Source organism: Prenolepis imparis, unplaced genomic scaffold, assembly GCF_030444845.1.
Source record: "Prenolepis imparis isolate NDT839.2.m4 unplaced genomic scaffold, iyPreImpa1.0 SCAF_8, whole genome shotgun sequence".
NCBI classification, from domain to species: Eukaryota; Metazoa; Arthropoda; class Insecta; order Hymenoptera; family Formicidae; genus Prenolepis; species Prenolepis imparis.
In genome coordinates this window covers 7,681,323-7,701,082 of record NW_028141166.1, presented here as the reverse complement: position 1 = coordinate 7,701,082, position 19,760 = coordinate 7,681,323, and the positions used below count along the sequence as shown (strand labels likewise).

Sequence of the window (19,760 nt, the reverse complement as noted above, 5' to 3'; positions counted from 1 at the left end):
AGAGTTGAAAATAATTACAACGGATCTCATGCATGCGCTCGCTCATCTTGCATAACTCCGACGTCGCAGTCACGCTTGATAAAAAGTGTTACGTCCGTTGTAATTAGAACGAGTGTTAAAAAAAAGGTGACACCCACCCGACAATTAGATCCTACGTCAAGAAACATAGCCATTGTTTCAACAATTATTTGCATAATTTTCTTTGTAAATAAAAGTAAAGAATTTGAAGAACCTTAGAGGAAGATTTAATATAAAATTTGTCCGGTAATGTTAATTTTTTTCTAAATTTTTTCCAGGTGACCTAAAAATGAAACAAGTGAGCAATTTTGTTCTTTGAAATATAGAAATCTGGTCTCACAGCATAAAAATTCAACGTAAATATCTGCACATCGCCGTTGTGGTCGGGCTTCTTCCTGTGTTTACGGTTGCGATAAATGACGCGGATCGCATCTCCCGATGATTTCTAATCGCCGATATAAAAAGAACGAGTCTCTCTCCGAATTAGCGGCGCGAAATTTTGCGTCTCTGGATATCGACGCACGTGAAACGTCTCGGTAAAGCATACCGAGCGTCCATCGTCTCGCTCAATTACAACTTTCATTCAAGGTGTGCACAAGAAAAAGAAATCCGCGTCGCCTCGGTCGTCGTACCCGACGTGGCGTGACTCTGCGTTGATCTGGCTCGACGACCTTTCCTGCGTGAGCATCGATGTCTCTTTTCGCGAAACGTTTACTTGCTGCAACCGTGCGCCTACTTTAATCCGTTGGCGTTGCCGAGGTTATTAACATTTGTGTCAAGGGAAAGACTAATCAATTAATTCTATTACTAGGAAATTAGTAAAATTATCTTTATCTAATAAGTAACTCACTTTTTTTAAAAATGACGTCAGGATGCGAGTGCGACTCGTGACAGAGAAGGCGATTTCAGAAATATATATTTACTTCATCATAATTTCATGATAGTTCTGTGCGACTGAGATATTTTTACTATTATAATAAATATTGTCAATATTTTTATAATTTTAATTTTAATTTTAATAATACTTTATTGAAAAGAGAGAAGTTTCTATAGTGGTTTTTTACAAATTCTTTAGCCGTTTGTAACAACTCCCAAGCTATACATACCTACCTACTCTCGGTAATGCGAACCTCTTGGGCTGTTTTAGCCCGATCAAACCCGAGTTCCACCGGCTACGTTCACGGCCGTTTTCTCGAATAGAAAGGCTACTACCTCTTTGATTCCCTACCCTTCTACAAATATGGAATTAACATCGGCACGGAAAGAATACAGCTAGAATAAGATATTGTCCCTCAATGAGTACTCGTACAAACTGGTTTGGTCGCTATCGAGCAGTGCGGAAGTCAGTTTAATTATATTTCACATATGTTAAGCAAAATATTTTTAGTAAATTTTACAAACTTTAAGCTTCAATCGTGCATAATAATTTATTTATTTATTCTCCGCAGGATTTCATACAATAATTAAATTGGAATTATTTTAATTTTCTTCAGGATCGAAAATGTTTGGAAAATTCTTCGACCTTCGCGCCGGAAGATCGCTAATAAGGTTCTCCGGAATAAATCTCCAGACGTACTAAAAACAAATTCGCGTTTCTCTCTTTCTCTCTCTCCTTCTCTGTCACGAGTCACATCCTGACGTCATTTTGCAGCAATCCGGCCGCCACGTGACAGGTATTTAAATGTACCGTACAGCTACCCCCGCAATGCGGCCATGCAACAAACAATACAAGACAGCGCCAGATGCCACGCTCGGCCTTCTTCAGCATCGCGACGTCGCGACGACGTTGGAGTGTCTCCTCCACCTTTCCTTGCGCCTACGTTCACGGCTGCCTCCTTTTCTCTCTTTCTTTCCATCGTCGCAGGAAAGAGAAGAGGACCTTCTTTCTCAGGTAACGCGCGCCGTTCACCTGGGCAACGAGAGAGAGAGAGTTCCCGGCTCTCTTCAGTCTCGTAGCGGCGGGCTGGAGGGAAGGAGCTACGTGACCCTGAGAGGACAGTACTCGGATTTTTGCTCCGTTCTCTGCACCGTTCCATTCTTTCTCTCTCGCTACTTTTTCGCCGCGAATTCACTCGTTGCGAGACGGCGCCGTCTTCCTTCACATCGTCTTCCGGCCTCGCGAACATCGCGCATCGTTATCGGCGAGCACTCGCCCACGCGTGTGAGTTCCGTTCCGTTCTGTGCAGTGACTTGGTCTCGTCGGCGGATTTTCGTGGACGGACCTTTCAGTGGTGTACATGTACCCTGGGACTAGAATTGTAAACCGTAGAACGTAGGAGAAACAAACGTAAGTTTTCTATCGTGAAAAAAATATATTCGATGCGTGAGGTTGATTTTGCGTGAGCGTGCCTTTCTTCGGAAAGATGCAAGCGCCACGCAGGGATCACTTGCACTGGCGAAAAAAAATTCTCAAACGAATGCGAAATCACGGAATACGCTGGATTTCACGCTGTGCGGTTGAAGGAGAATTCCCGCGAAGGCGCAATCGCTTTTAATTTATCAATGCGAATAAAATTAAATAAAATTAAATAAATTTAATACAATATTCTACGAGGCTAAAACTAAAACGGGCTCCATAAATGCTATAACTGACGCATTATTTAGGTATATTTTATTTTGAAAGAGAGAATAATTATTTCTGGTAATTTGAAATGTTTCGCTGTGCAGATATGGCGATATTTATATGTCTGTGACGGATGCATTGTGCAAGGCACGGACGTGCGATTACACGTATAGAAATCTTTTGCGTGTTGAAATTTGCGGGACGCGATCAAACATTCGCGATCTTAAGAAAAAATTAATTTTTGGTGATTCGCGTTCAATTAAAAGTGTTCAATAATAAGAAGAAACAAAGCTTATTCAGGCAGGATATCAATAAAAAAATATTGTATAATTACAGATTTAGCTGAGTGATTACAATCGAAACAAGAATGATCATTATCAATCATTGCATATTGATAAGGAACTATATATCTAACAAAACAAGTGGTTCTTTTATTTCTATAATTTATAACAGTTTCGATTCTCTATGATAAATTCTTGCTGGTCTCGCAATGACTTACAATGCAAAAAAATATATGAATAAAAATACTAACACGAGACTGTATTAATTTCCTAAAGATTCATCCTGAGATAAGAGCAGAGAATTTCACTCTAGAAAATTTTCTTTATATGAATTTTTGTATGAATGAAATGTGAGACTTATTGTTACATTACACAGATTGTGTAATTAATTTCTCACGTCGATGTAACATTAAGTTGTACGACGAGATCTATTTCGACAATTGCAAATGTTTATTCATATTTAAATGCATTTGTATGCAATCTAAGATCTAAATTCTAAATTCTTTTTAGAATTATTTACAAATAGTAGCGAAATATGAGAAGACCGCAAAATCCACTTTTTTTACGGAGATTTACTGGAAATACTTTTATCTCACAAGTACCTTTCCCGATATCTCGTTCCACAGTTAGTTCTTGTATCACAATTCGCAGATTTTCCTCTCCTCGCTTGGTGTGGTCGTCGCTGCCGGCTCCGATCTTGCGTGTAGCATAAATTTACATCGTGCAAAACCTTAGAAAATGCGCGAGTAAATGTAGAAGAGAAAGTTTCTTGCGCGATGAATTTTCACGTTTTTCACTTCGTGTTCGTAAAACGCTAATGCGATGTTGAAAGAAACGAAATTGTGAGTTACGTGTCTATTTGCGAGTGATTTGAAAGAATTTTCATTTTCATGCATGATACAATAATTTCGCGGCATCGTAATTACAAATTTTATCCACGAACGTTTTGATAATCCGCTTCGTCGAGTCCGCAAAATGCGATAGCTGGATTTCTTTGCTCTCTTTTTCTTGCATTTTTTTTGCAACTATAGAGTGAACGGTTTGCTGTCTACGAGAATAATTTATTTGATTTGTTAAAATATAACATCTGACGTACATATAAAATATTGCTAGAAACCTACATGACATATTGCTTCATAAATTTGCGCTGATTGCAATTTGCTTTTTGGAATTTAATTTCCTCCTTTATGAAACACGGAATAATATTGCGATTAATGATGCGTTTTATTAGAGATGATACATAGCAATATCTTCCATTAATCCATGACTTTATCGTAGTTATTGCTTATAACTTTAAAAAGTTTGTTTATCGAAAGATTTATATAATTACTTAATTATGATTTATATAAGTATATATATATTTATATATTTGTATTAAAAGAAAAGTTAAAAACAATTTGCTACATTATGATGACCTAAAATTCTTCCATCAAAGATTAGTATCTCCGGCATATTATAGCGATAGAGAGAACATAAGCCAGCCTTGTAGCTCTTAACTTGGATAGGTGGGTAGGTAGGTAGGTAGCTAGGTAGGTAGGTAGGTAGGTAGATAGACACGTACACGAGTATATATGGATACTAGCGTGCAGATAGATAAGTATTCACACGTGATATACCAGGTATTTTGATTCCATGCCTTGAGTATTAGGGGGATTATTCCATATTTTCTTGAATCCTTGTATTATTTTAAAATATACGCGTAAGTTAAATTTTATATTGCACGCACAATTTTAATTTTACACGCCGATTAATAATTGCACAAGTAAACATGTTTAGCTTTTTATTAATATCTAAGTGGATTGTGAAAATTTCTATAAGAAAAAAAAAGCCCGATGAATCTTGAAGCAGAATTGTGAAAACTACAAGGCGCTTCTGTTAGGAATGCATAAATTTTTGCACATTTTATTAATATTTTAATTAAATGCCTAGATATGAGACTGAATGTTACAGTCAAATTCTCGGCTACGTTTTGCTTGACTTCGCGGCTTAATAACAAATTCACTGAAGCTATGACGCTACTTGGCTGAAGTACCGTTAACCGCCGACGGCTAAGAAAAGAAGAGCATATCGTCGTCGTGAGAAATTCCAGTCACGTAAGAGAGATTTCGATAACCGAATAAGAGACTCGAAAAATCGCTTCGATCGACACGCATATTATTAAAAAAAAAAAAATTATCAAACGCTCATCTTCGTCGTCGCCATCACTCTATTACGCACACCTAAGGACGCGCCTAAGCAATCAAGTTTATTGAATTTCTCTTACGCATCGTGATTCGCATTTTTCGCGAGTTCGCGATCCGCCGCTCCCTCGGATCCCTAATTGCGCGGGCATCTCTCGCGCGCTGTCGGAAACGGACTCGTAATGCAGCTGCGTGCTGATTACGGCACAACCGCGGCCGCGGTGCAACTGCAACGGCCTGCCACGCCCTGAGCGGAGGCTGTAATACGGGCTGAATGCCTTGCCCGGCTCGCATTTTCGCCCAAGACGCGGAGAGATGCAGCACGCACGCACGTGGCTGCCATTGCCGCGCTTTTATCGGTCGACGAACCCCGCGATGAGAGATGCGAAATTGCATGCACGGCATCGTCACGTCATGGAGGTCATCGGGTCGGTTGTGTTCGAACGAAACGTGGAATTCCGAAAGTTTCCGCTTTGCTCATTTCTCTTCTGTCAAATTTCACATCCACCTCTTTGTAATAAGCAAATGGTCTTTTAATCCCGTAAAAAAGAATCTTGATTGCTTCAAGCTCGAGATTAATTTTTATAATGCTGTTTTAAGCGATGTATCGCAGGTAAAACGAAAGATATGTATTATGTATATTTATCTGATCATCTTAAATTTGATTACTAAGGCAAATCGACGAAGCAGTTGGAATTAAACAATGTTTGTTTCTTTCTGAAAACGAATGTCACGTTATACTTAACTCGACGTTCACTCATTGCGTGACATTGTCGATTGTTGAACAGCTTTATCGGTCAGCGAACCGTGAGAACCGCGTGGAAGATAACAAAAGTTAGGTCATTTGGCGAGAAAACGCCGCGTTTCTCAAACCTCGACCCTGAAGAAATGTCTATATCGCGTTTCGCCGTCACGTGTATCCCGCATTCAGGAAACAAACGGTACACCCACGTCAGTTTTTAACGAGGGCGATACGACAAAAAGTCATACGCTCACAAAGAAGGATGACGGTTGCGCTTAATAATGTTCGTATCCTTCGCGAAAAAGAAATGGGACGCGCATCAGAGACGAGAATCCGAATTAAAGCTGGGCGCGTTTTATTCATTTCTCGGAATATAATATATACAAAGATAAAGTATTTTTTACAAAAATTAAAATTAATATAAAATTTTTAATTAACTTTTTTAGAGGAGATACAGAGAGTAGAGTTGGGTTACTCGCGGATATAATAATGAGACATCACCTGAATAACTTAACGGTAGCCGACATCGCTAATTGGCCATGGTATACGAAGCGAAAAGCGGATGAATAGCCCGTGAACATGTAAGGCAGAAATTAAATGAGATTGGGTTGAAGAATTCGTTGAAAATCGTTCGCTTGCAACGGATCTCGGTTATCCATCGGTTATCCTTCCTTAAATCAAGATTAATCTCGAAAAGAAATTGTACTCCACTTCGACTTAACAATCGGAGATAGATATAGTGCACGCAGAATTTTGCGTAATGCGACAACAGCAGAAGGCGAGTTGCCGTATTATCATCGGCTGGCGGACTCTTAATCGCAGGTGATTCAAAGGAGTCCAGGACTCTGTAGGAATGCACTTGCACAATCGTCGGTTGGAAACACAACGTGAAAGAAACGTCGGCTGACTAGTCGTTTTACATTGGACGACCGGTCGTATTATTGGATACTACTTTCAACTATTGTACGGTTAACCAGATCGCCGCGGAAGCGGTTTTAACGATCACGTCGTGCAGTATCACGGTGATCAATGTGCTTGTAATATGCCATCTTAGATAAGCGATATTCTATGCGTGAATATACAAATGTAGTTTCTTGCAAGGATAAATTTGAACGAAATAGGAAAAAAAATTAAGCTTATTTATACATTTATACAGCGAAACGTCATACAACGAGCGTACGATGATGATGACAATGGCAGAGACGAGGGAGAGGATTACTAGTCATAGTCCGAGTCTTCGTGTACATAAAAAGTCTGTCGAGACTTCCTTTACGGATATAATTCACAAAGGATTTTAGAAAAGTCCCCACGCTCACACACAAAACAATAGCTCTCAAAAACCTTTTGTCCGAGAGTGTTTTTCGTTTTATAATTACGTCAGTTCTTCAAAGTATTTCACGCTTCGAATAAATCATTGAACATCATGAAAAAAATTACAACAGAGTCTATTTGCATGACGACACGACAGTGTCGTCGAATAAAAAATTAAAATTACAATTACGAAAAAAATATATTACGATAAAATAAAAATTACGAATCAATTTGCGTATATCATTTTACAAAAAAAAAAGAATAAGAAATGAGAAATCGTTCATTCTGAAAGGCTGTCGATGACAACCGGAAATTAGATCACGCCTTGTTACATCGAGTGAATATCGAGCTTGCGCTTGCCAATTCATCCAAGACGTAGATATAACGCGATTACGGTAATACTAAGGTAATCAGGCCATGTTGTTCCATTCAGTAAGAAGCAAGCCGGCGTGTAAAAATTCTCACGGAGCTGTAGTTAGATGCATTATTAGGCTTTACGTAAAGCGTAACGACAAAACCTCTTTCCACAATTCCTCAATTCAATCCTCCTCGCTATCTTACTCGGCGATCAATTTCGAAATTGTCTTAGACTTTGTGGTCCGCAATTTTTTTATTCGTGACGATGTATTCAACTTATGTGGGTTAAGCAATTGATGCGACTAATTAACACACAACAGTTTATTCAAGGATTCTTTTTTCAAAAAAATAATAAATACAGAATTATCAAATATAACGTTATCTTTCATTATCTGAAAGAAAATATCCAATTGCGAAATGAATAATTAACATGTCACACGTTGCGTGATACACAATATCCTACGCCCTACGCGATGATGATTACACATGAAGGGCTCGAATATCACGTGGATTGAATTCATCTGCGACAGATCCGATAACATGATGTATCGATTACCAATTTTGTCGCCGAACGGATGTGTCGAATCGACGATGTCCATTAAAGAAACCGGAAATGGTCGTCGGACAATACGCACCGGTACTTCATTCGTAATGCACGATAGCAGTATTTGAATAATCTATCAGCATACTTCCGTTTACAGCGACTTTTTCAAGACGACGAAGAAGCGATCTGCATTTATATTTTTATTCTAAAATAGATTTGTAAATTTCAACCGTTGTTGAAGATCTACAAATTTTAATTATTTTCCTGCAAAAATTTACCATTATAAACGCATCATGAACCTATATTTATGTCCTATAAAAAAACTGTTCATTTTTTCATCTCACAGAATTTAATTAAAAAAATAATCTATCTTTACTTGAAATCGATCAAACTTTCAGTATCATATTTTTAATTTAATAATAATAATTTTAAAATATTTCTGTGTTAAAATAACAATTCTTCGAACATTCTAGTGATATGGCTTTAAGCAAGAATTTTAATTCAATTCTGATTCATCTCGAATAACAGCAAAATCGCGTGAGAATAAATACAGCAAGATACAAGAAAGAAATATATCCACTTCGCGGAATTTATCGTCGATTACAGTAAAAGTACGATGATTGTAAATCATGAATTAGCGATCGATCAACGATATCAAGCGCGAAACATGTTATTAAAGCGCGATGGAGAAATTATGAAACATGCACATTTTCCATGGGAATTTTGTCACCGCAATTTAACGGTTACAAAAACTAATCACGCATATATAATCTATTCGGGGAAAATGTACGGAATCGGAATAAAAAACGCAATTATACAAATGGCGGTGACGTTGGTTATTCGCCGTTGCACAAATTATTATGCTTCATATATACACGCGCGCGAATTAAATGAAATATCGCAGTCATTACTGTAATTAAAGACGCGCCCCCCGTATAACCCAACGAAGGAATTTCCTTTATATTACGGTTTATAGATTATAATTGATCGCTATGTGAGGATCAAGATAAGAGCAGAACCGGGATCCAGTTAGAAAGTATGTTTGCGGTGCTATCGTAATTATGGCGATGCGAATGTTTCCTGGTAACACCGGAGGGACCGTTATTCGGCACACTGCGCAAGTGAGGATACATAAATTTGTCCACCACAGAGTCGATACCGCGTAGAAAATTGCAATTTTATGTAGTCTTTACGAAACGAGTAAAGCAACAGCGCTTTTTCCCCGCTCTTCGCGATTATCCAGAATTTATTTATTACGACCGTAAAATGACTCGTATATCCTTCTGCGTCTCTCAGAATACATTCGAGCTGAATTTTTATATTGTAAAAAGAAACAAGACAAACGTTAAAGTGTGTTTATCGAAGAGAGCGCGATTTCTCTCTCGCGAGGAATTAAGTATTCATTTTAATTACAGTCTCATATCCGATCGAATGGCGAAATCTAGTATCGAATTATATCCTTCGCGTTCCTTCACGCTCGGCTACAGCGAAAAGTCGCTGTTTAAACGCGCCTCTAAGAGTCATTGCTCGCTTTTTACACGCACCGTTTCGCGCCGCTCTTAACAGGATGCCTGAATACTTTCTAGCGCTGACCTACAGTCAGCAGTTGGCATCCAGCGCCAGTGGATCTTTTTTTTTTATTAATTTTTTTTATCAAATTTTTTTTATCATGCATAATTATCTTTTTTTTTTATTCTTGTATCTGTGTAAAAAAGTATTTTAATGGTAATTATAAATTGAATAATATTTGCACTTATGATGAGACCAATGATGATTCGCGATGATTAGCATTGTAAGTATAATTAATCACTTTCGTAAATCGTTTTTCAATTTGCATATTTCATGTACAACAGCGTACATAAAATTATATAAATAGATGGTAAAAATATATTGATTCCTTTCCTCTATTGAATTATTCATATGGTTGACATTTAAATTTCTCTGAATGAAACATGAAGGATACGCGATTCCAGCTTCCGTATGAATGATTTGTCCTTGCGAAGAAACGTCTTAATGCTCTGTACAAGATTTTATAAAATATATTTTATGCGTTTTATACCCGCGAAAAATCTTCTGATCCGAGAACCTTCGTCTTCCAATGATAAATATGAGCCACAGGAAGTAAACAGATTTAACTTCGCCGATTATTATCGATCAAGATTGTTTTCGAGAGCAACTCGAAGAGTATCGATAGCGGCTCGATTTTATTTTAAGCGATTTCGCATTCTAATTAACGTCAATGACGTTTTCTTCTCAAGGAGACTCTTCGCACTCGCAGACACACACGTACGTTTATGTTCACATATACATGTATAATCGTGACGTATACAATCGTGACACGCGTGTCCGGATTCCCTCATAAAACCGTTATCGATGGAGATCGACTGTCGAGAGAGAGGCGGTGGGGTTTTGCTTACCGTAGGAAGATTTCCTGTCGACGACGCGTTGTAATCGCAAGTAATCGCAATCTCGTCGCGGTTTGTCCGGACGGATACTTCCTGCGGATCGCGAACATAACGGATTCTCGGCATTCAGCACGAACGATCGACTTCTTCGCGTACCAAGAGAATCAACAACATCCGAGCGAAATTGCAGTTATCTTGCGCGAATTAGCTGCTTCTGCTCGACGACAGACGCGAGAGTGTGATGCGAATCGCGTGACGCGAATGAAGGAAATAAGATTTATTAATCCAGGTATAAGAAGGCTAGTAAGAGATATTAGGTGCAATAAAATTATTTTTAAATTCCTCTATACTTATTTCGAACCTTTCAGTCTCCATCTTCAGCATATTATTAATTAAAATCGTTATGCATAAATCAGCATCCCCATCCTATATTCTTGATGGATACCCGACACCTAATATATCTGTGCCTGACTCTTACTAGCTCTTTTTATACCTGAATTTGTATTTACATATTAGAGCCTGTTCGATTGATTATTAAATATTTATTAAATTAACCCTGCGACACACACTTGACGAATTAAAGAATTAATTTTCCCATTCTGAAAAAAATGTTTCCCGACTCTGCTATCCTACGTCTATGACCTCCAAGTATATATCTTATTCGTTACTGTAACGAAATCATCCTAAAGCGCGAAGTACATTATTTATGCGATTAAGGAAGAGTTCTCGCGCGAGCTCCCACGACGCAATCGGAAGCGACGTCGTCGCCGAATTCACGAGAAGGCCTAATTACCTCGTCGCTAATTGAACGAGCGAAGGCAGCCACATGGCCGCTTGCTCCAATTCGCGCCAGATTGTTATGCCTCGACAATGGCGCGTCGAGGTTGCATAAAAGCGACTGTATATAACGGCGTGAGTCGCGAAATATAATAAACTTTCGCGATCCATCGCTATCTTTCTCTCTCTATCTCTCTTTCCGTTTGCAAAGTGCATAGGCGCAGCGCATGCAAGATCGCTTTCCAGCTCTTCCCACGAGTTCGCTCATCCGCGATGCGACCGCGTTACATCACACGTCTACTTGCAATCCCTCGCGACTTGGATAACAGGATTGCAATTATGCATGCAAGATGTAAGATGTCGTATATTAGCCGTTATGCATATATTAGCGCGTTATGTATTATTTTGATCAGATTTGGATTTTATTCGGAGGACTTTATCCCAGAAGAATGCGATGAAATCATTATATATTTTTTATAGTATTTCATATTTTATTTTATGTTTAAATTTATATATTTTATATATCTTAGATATATTTTCGGAACGACGCGCGGAAAAGTAGAATGTCATATTCGGATGACCCCCATACCGGGGGCTGAAATAGCGCGAGAAATAGATGCAGTTAATGGATATACAGGTGTGCAACGTAATGTCATCAATAATAATCTCGCGACACTCGGTTACGCGGCTACAGCTGCCACACGATTCAGCCGCAGAAACCGTAAGGAATTTTATGGGAATTCGACTCGGGGTGCTCAGAAATACTAGACGATACCTTCCGCGTTCTTCCGCGATTACGAACGAACGCGAGAAAAAAAGTGAAAATTAATGCAGATTGCGATTGTGCATCGGGATAATCGCTAAATCTCGTCGTGATTACGCATCGCGAGTTGCATCGCTAAATACCACGATGATAAAAGCGTCATTAATCATCGACGAGTGAATTTTCGAGAAAACTCTTCCAGAGAAATCTCATGCAAGAGAAATAGACATTATCTACGATCGTTTAATTATAATTGTCCAACGTGAAATTATAAGGCTTATTAACGTAGAGATTTTCTTGTCTGTTGCAGAAATATGCTGATAAGAGAATTGGCGGCCGTTTGGGTCGCCGTCCTCTTGTGCCATCTTCAGCTAACGGAGTCTCAGGTGAGCATACATTCAGCTATGTATATATTTACTACCTCATCGCATCGAAGTTTTAGCGACTTCGTAAGCGCGTTGCGTTACTGTTAGGAGTCAACTGCGATTATTCATGCCTATAATCGGCGTTCATGATCCTCTCGCATATATATTATATATACATACATCTCGCGTCTTCGTTGGATTGTAAATTAACCGCTTGTCTATTTATCGTCCTCTTATTTATATAAATCTCAAGAACGATGGTTCGTTCTTTGCCTTATCAGACAGAGATTTGATAAAAATACCCCAAGCAGTTTTTAACTTAATCGCACCGATCGGACGAAGAGTAATTTTCTCCGCGAATAAAAAGAAAGAGTCCTGCCGCACGTACACGAAGTGAGAGGGTCAGCAGGAAAAACATCGCTAGGGCGAGGATACAAACCCTTCGAGAGAGAAAGAGGGATAGGGAGGAAAGGGGGTTTTAAACCGCGGGTTATGAAGTAATTGGTATGTCGGCGGCGAGCTCCCCGTAGGAGCTCGTTTCCACGAGATGTGGCATATGTGAGGTGAAAGTGAATTTCATACTCAAGCGCGCCCGCGCGCTCCAAGAGTTGCCGCTCAATCTCATACACATAAACACACACACACATATACTTATACATGTAAGTTACAACATTTAACTACAGAACACGGTGGTCCAATACGCGAGAGGGGAGAGAATGCAACGAGAATGTGCAAGTCTCCGAGGCAGGCATTTCTGCATGATGCCTTCACGCTTTGAATGTTTCCCCCGAGAAGCGAAATATTTGCTTGCGAAAGATCTGTTTAGTAATTATGGAAAATTAAGATTCTTCTAGAGGTACACGGAGAAAACGCCAAAAATTTAAACATTCCTCTGATGAAATGGATTTTAATTTTATCTTTGCTCACATCTCACGTATTTTATTTTTTTTTTAAATAAACCTTTTATTAGATTGAAATTTAATGATTGGTCCCCGTTACTTTTCTCGTTATTAAATTTAGTTGAGCACAGTAATCTAATAATGTTTCAAGTGATAATATCGCAAATAAATGAACTTAATTCTACTGTCAATAAACTCGAAGCAACTTTAAAAATGTGTCGGAATTTTTTTTCACCCAACACCAAATATAAAAGATATTTGTATTCTATTCAAAAGCCTCCTAAAATATAACGGGAAAGATTATTCGATGATTAGCTAAAGAAATTATCGCAGTGCAATGTGTCAGAAAAAAAAACACACAGCTGGACTCGGCATTGACGAAAAGGTGAAGACGAGAAATTATGCATTGACAGAAGGGTTAAATGGAACTCCACGTGTCCGGCACGTGTTACGGGGACTCATTACAGGTGGCTCAATTTTCGTATCGAACTGCAGCGCGAGAATGCAGCTATACGAGGGCGCAGGCTACGTATGTACGCAGCCGGTGCACCTTTCTCAGGAATGTAGTCACCGTTATATCACTGATATACACACACGCGTGCGAATAAGCGACGTCGAAATACCGACGACGAGAACGCGTCCGAGTCACTCTCTCGAAGTTGGCGGGTACTTTCCGCGCTCTTGGAAGACAGACGAGGAGATCGTTGGACGGATTGCGTCTTCACTTTCTCCCTTGCCGGATAACAATGCGGCACATCTAACACTGTCTGAATTTAGCCCGCGCCATTACACACAGGCGGTTGTAAACGCCGAAAAGTATAACTTTCAGACATGAAGCAATCGTCGAAAAATTCAAGATGCATGATCGCGATAATCCTTTAGCGAGATTTCGGTTTGATCTGTTGCTGAAACGTGAAATCATCACCCAGTTCACACAGTTTTGATATTCTCGTAATTTTTTAAACGCAACAGAAACTTGTCTGACAAGATTGGCTGATGTAATATTTAGAAAATTGCTATTCCAGCACTATATTTCAAAATCTGCTCTTCCGATATTATTATAATTTATCGAAAATTTTCTTGATGTATTTTTGCTATCTGTTAAATATAATTATAGTAATAATTTTTTTCTATTAGCTGATAAATTAAAGAAGTTTCTCTTTTAGTCTATATTTTAAAAATTTAATACGCCTGATACATTTTAAAATGCAGCTATCTATTATTAGCTAGTCTACGACCAGGTGTGTTGACCATCGGCGTTAACTAAACATCTTCGTTTCTGTTGCAGGTTCCTACTGCAAATGTCTTCACCTGTCCAAACGGTAAGTAATAATATTTACTGGTGACGCGCGAGCCCTCACACTTAAGGTAACCCTCCGTTACCTGCAAAAGGTGGCATCCGGTGTTCGCTTACGCCTGTTCAGACAGGTTTAGGAATAATAATACTTCACGATGATTTAAGCCGTCGTGGAAGATCCCTAGGAATCGTAAACGTGCTCTTTCGTCAAGCAAATAATTTTTCAAGATTTGAAGTATAACGTGACAGAGAAATAATCAGTATACATCGCGCGACATTCGCGTGTAAAATCCCGCGACATCGGGTGCAAGATGACGTGAAAGTTGCTCGGCGATTATTTTTTCCAAACGATATACGCACTCAAGTTAATCCCCCATCGTCGAGAAATCGCCATCGTCGAAGCGACGGCCAGTTTGAAGATTAGGCGACTCTTACTTTCACGACCGACCTCCGATGAGTGTATTAGAGCTCTCGCCGGATTACGAGAGAACAAACGCGGCGCGTAATAAAATCCGTGCAGCGATTTTCGAGATTATTGCGCTGTAAGACCCTATTACGGCTAATGACATGCAGTTTCGGTTAACTGCGGGAAAGATAAATCACGCGACTGTCGAAGAAAGTAGCACTCGTATACACATCGCCGAGTCTCTCCCCGAGGGAACCGAACCAAGCTTCTATCGAAATAAAATAGGAACTTTCGGCTCAATTTTTCCCAGAATAATTACTATATCGAGTAATAATTTGTGTGAGAAAGGTTTCTCTCTCAAATATTTTCATTTTGCGGGACCGAGTTCTCTCCGAGTCTCTCGTGTATATATGAAAAAATTGCTTTCGCACAATCAGCGGATACAGTAGTTGCAAATGAGGGAAACCAACTCAGAGATATTCCTCCTTTTTATCAGGTCACGTCGCTACGTACATTTAAATCGCAGGGAGACGCTTTGAATCGCAAATTCGAGAGCCGACAATTAAGCGCCGCACAAGAGAGACTTAAAAATGAGGCACGCGCGTGTCCGATAAATAAATCTCGTGAGAGACAATGAGGATAAGAGTTCGGCCATTCGTAACGCCACTGCTCCACTTTTCCTCGTTACTCGCCGATGCAATTAAGTAGGTTGCACGTACCATATGGGACTGGTCGGTCGTTAGCCATAAGTCGTCGCGTGCGTTGGAAAAATTGCAAGTGCTATTTTCTTCCGCGGAAGAAGTGTGTTTTCTATTTTTCTCGCGTTCTTCTTTCGTACCTCGACTAATTTACGCTACTTACGTTTGATCATGTCTCTATAGCAACTGCACATCGAGATGGAAACGCAAATAAATGAGAACAATTATTCAGAATGAGTATATCATATTGGATGACGGCTGACACTCCAATAAATATGATTATAAAATAAAATAATCCGCTTATAATGTCAAATGTGACTGTATCGTTAAGAGAAAAGTAGAATTTTAATTTATTTGAAAAGTAAGTCTTGTAGATCAATATATGTTACACAATCAATATGTTAATATAATATGTTACGTTGAGTCTTATAATCGAAACGAAAACTATTTTGCGGAGGACATAAACTTTTTCATTTGCATAAATATTCCTCTATTAACATATTAAGTGCCAATAGCGATATTCGTTGCGATACGTATATATACTGTCACTAGCGTCATACATAAAACATTTTTACATTCCGCGCATTATTGTGGACTTTCAAAAATATCACATTTCAAAATATGAGAATTTTTAAGCACAACTAAGTAAGATTACGATAAAGAATATATATTTTCTCGCTGGTATTTGGCCAGCCTTTAGAAATGAGCCAGTTTTACAGGCATCTAACAGGTTTCGGGAGGCCGTGTGTATAATATATGATTGGGCCGAAAATCTCGAGTCGGTATATAATAAAACGTTGATGGCGCCGGGGGTTCAGGTAGAGTTCCAGAGGTGTAGTATAGAAAGACAGGACGAGACGGCATTCCTAAACCATGAATCCTCCGCCTCATCTCCCCTCATCTTCTCTCCGCCTTTCCATCGAATCACGGCTCGCCTTGTCTCGTAGTCCTCGTCCTCATCGTCGTCGTCATCGTCATCGTCGCGGCTCTTAAAAATACACAGCAACGGCTTGCATTCGCTCGCACCACGGTTATCTACCTTCCACTCGGAGGAAACTCGACCGAGAGTACAACACCGTCGAACGGGATTCCAAAAAGTAGAACATCCGGCAACACGCTCGCTCATCTGCTCCTTTACGCGATCATCCGTCGTGCTTCGTTCTTGGCGGTTTTTGCCGGAAGAAGAACGACTGCGGAAAGAAAGGAAGGCATAGAGACCGTCTCTTTCCGCGTACTATTGCGTGCCAACCAACAATCTAAAGGATTATATCATCCTTCCGCTATTCGGCTAACAAGATCGAGTATTTCGATTTTCGCAATCTCTCCCTTGTTTGTTATGTTTCGCAATTTCGGATTTTCCAGATTCCAAGCTCGATTTCCGTCATTTATTTTTTCCGGCACCCCCTCACGACTTTTATCTATATTTTATAATAGTGATATATCGCGTTTTGTCTCCTTCTCTCTTTCTCTCTTTCTCTCACTCTTTCCCTTTTTCCTCCCTTTTTGAAGATTAATTACAGCGAGCTGTTGTGTTGTCGACGATATTTCGCGATCGTTGGTTGAAATATCACGCGTCTGTCCGCGGAGGGAAAATAATATTTCACACACGAGAAATGCTAATGGACGCTGGGAGAACCGCGTGCGTAGCGCGAGTGGCCGTTTGACCTTTTGAAAGAAAGGAAGGTCGTCACATCGAGTCTTTCCCAGCGCCAACTGCATCAGCTACATGACTGAGTAATGTCGCGTCTCTTGCGGTTTCTCTTCAACGCAACTTGCGCGTTTCAATGAAACGCTCTTTTCAATTGCGCGCGAAATTTTTCATCTCGTCGTAATGTGTACATTAAAAATGAAAACAGAATAAAATATGATGTATGTAAACTTAGTTTTCTATCTGCAAAAGTAGAGACTTTATGGATAAACATAAACATGTTATTTATCATTTAATATATTTATATGCATTTAACTGATTACGAAAAGTATCAGCGAATAGTTGTAAAATGATCAAAATGATCGAAATAATCTACTTTGATCGAACGCTAATATTATTAGGAATCATTAATAATACACATAACAGTTTTCACAATTTCCCAATAAATTATTCATTTTTGAAGTTATAGAAAAAAACTATAGAGAACTATATATAAAAAATATTAATTAATTTTGCTTCATCAATTACTTTGTAGATGTTATTGAAGAATAAACGCTGTTGCGTTCGCGACTGTTATTTCTCTCAAATAAAATATGAAATATTATACTCTCTTGAATTTAAACTTTAACCACCTTTTACCATTAAATTTACATATTCCGTCGATCAAAGAAGAGATTCCGCGAATCGTATATTGCCTGTTATAAGGCAAGATTCTGGCTGCAGCGAGGTGGTTCACTTTGATCGAACCACTGACACGAATCGATTTCACGGAAACTCGAGAGCAATCCCAGAACGTTGAACTGCACGCTATAAAATAAAAGCTTGCCCGAAGCAATCTGGATAAAAACTTCTTATGCGTGATATATATTTCCCCTCTCATTGATCAAATCAGAAAAATTTATTCCGATGCAATTTCTCAGTTGAACGAGTAAGTGCGTCAAATATATATGCTCCGGTTCTAAAAACTCCAAAAGACTCTTGCGAGATAAATAAAAATGCATTGCTCGATTCATTGAAATGTAGAATTGTGTAGATTATGATGAGCCGGATTAAAGAACCGATAAAACGATCAACAATTAAATTTGATGGAAAGCAAGCTAGAATACTGGAGTAATCGAGCGGATCATATGTAGGTGAACCTAGGCGATAATGCAACCAGTCAAACTCGTCGCGAGAGTTTCACTATTTTACAAGATCCCTCTCGGCTCGACTGTCAACCCCCTAAGGCACACAACGTGTGCACTAAAAACGAACGAGGCCGTTGTGTCCGTCACTGTCAACGCGGGTCACCGATTAACCGCCTTTCCTGTCTTCTGTGTTCTCTCGCCGGCGCATGAGATGGGCAAAGTATCCGGTTGCTCGGGAAACCTTGGAATAAGGCTTCCCGCAAAACGTACTTACCGGAAGTTTCTAACTTCCAACAGAAATCTCGCGACTGAAAACACAATACATCAAAACGTATACGAAAACTTACATCACGAAGCCCTTACCGTGTTCTAGTAACATTTAATCGGTTAGACAGTAATGTAAATAATGTGGCGTTGCACGGACCCTCTTGAATATTAAAATGTGAAGATTGCGTGCTTATTACAATAACGTTATTACAGCGCTTATTTGCGCTCGAACTCTATTTAAACAGACAATTTAATGCTACGTTTCTCCTTACGCAGGATGGGAACTGCGAGGCATACACTGTTATAAATTCTTCAACATCAGGCACTCCTGGGAAAAAGCGGCGGAATTATGCAGGAGGTAAGCTACGCACACTATCGATCCTTCCCTTTCATTAATTCTACCTAAAGTTTGATTTTAATGCAACCAATATCCCTTATCGGTAGAATCGTATAAAAGAATAATAGAGGGGTTGTTGTTTCAATCGCTTTAAACACTAATTGTAAGAGCGCAGAAAATTTCGTTTCTCTCGCACGGAAATTAAACGAGATGGACCACTATCCTATAAGATGATTTTGACGGTCCATTGCAGATACGGAAGCGAGCTGATGGTGGTCGAGTCGTACAGCGAGAACAACATGTCGGCGAGCATGATCGGCCGGCATTTGGATCATTACTGGCTAGGTCTAGCTTCGCTCGACGATTTACGGACCAACACACTCGAATCAGCCGCGGGAATGCTCGTCTCTCAATACGCCGGTTCGTATGCAGTTCCGTTTCGTTCGATGTGCAGACGAGCGGATTCTGCGCGAATGGATATCCCGTAATCGAACGCACATCGTTCAGTTACTCTTCTATCCTTTCTTTTTATATATCCCCCTTTTTTTCCTCTCTCTCTCGAGTGCGCAACCATCTCTTTGCCATTAACGATCGACTGCTCTTAAGAGACCTTGACCGATATTCCGCGCAATACGATGCGGTTTGCAAATGCGACTCTCGAAGTAAAGAGAATAAGAATTCTGGAGCGAGATAAATGCTCAACATTCTTCACATTTTCAAAGTTTATTTGATATTAATCGAAGAAATACAATTTTGTCATTCATCTTTTTTTTTT

The 19,760-nt window shown here is 39.4% G+C and overlaps 1 protein-coding gene across 2 annotated transcripts in view; it reads left to right on the top strand.

Annotated features, from left to right (window-relative positions):
- Positions 1 to 1,961: 1,961 nt before the first annotated feature.
- The window catches only part of Uif (sushi, von Willebrand factor type A, EGF and pentraxin domain-containing protein uif), a 38,943-nt gene continuing 21,144 nt past the window's right edge, over positions 1,962 to 19,760 (top strand). For both annotated transcript variants that reach the window (XM_083044536.1, XM_083044535.1), the window contains exons 1-5: positions 1,962 to 2,305; positions 12,252 to 12,327; positions 14,494 to 14,527; positions 18,925 to 19,006; positions 19,239 to 19,405. In XM_083044536.1, the coding sequence (XP_082900662.1) occupies positions 12,256 to 12,327; positions 14,494 to 14,527; positions 18,925 to 19,006; positions 19,239 to 19,405 (355 nt within the window). In that variant the 5' untranslated portion in view covers positions 1,962 to 2,305; positions 12,252 to 12,255. The remainder of the gene's footprint in view (positions 2,306 to 12,251; positions 12,328 to 14,493; positions 14,528 to 18,924; positions 19,007 to 19,238; positions 19,406 to 19,760) is intronic.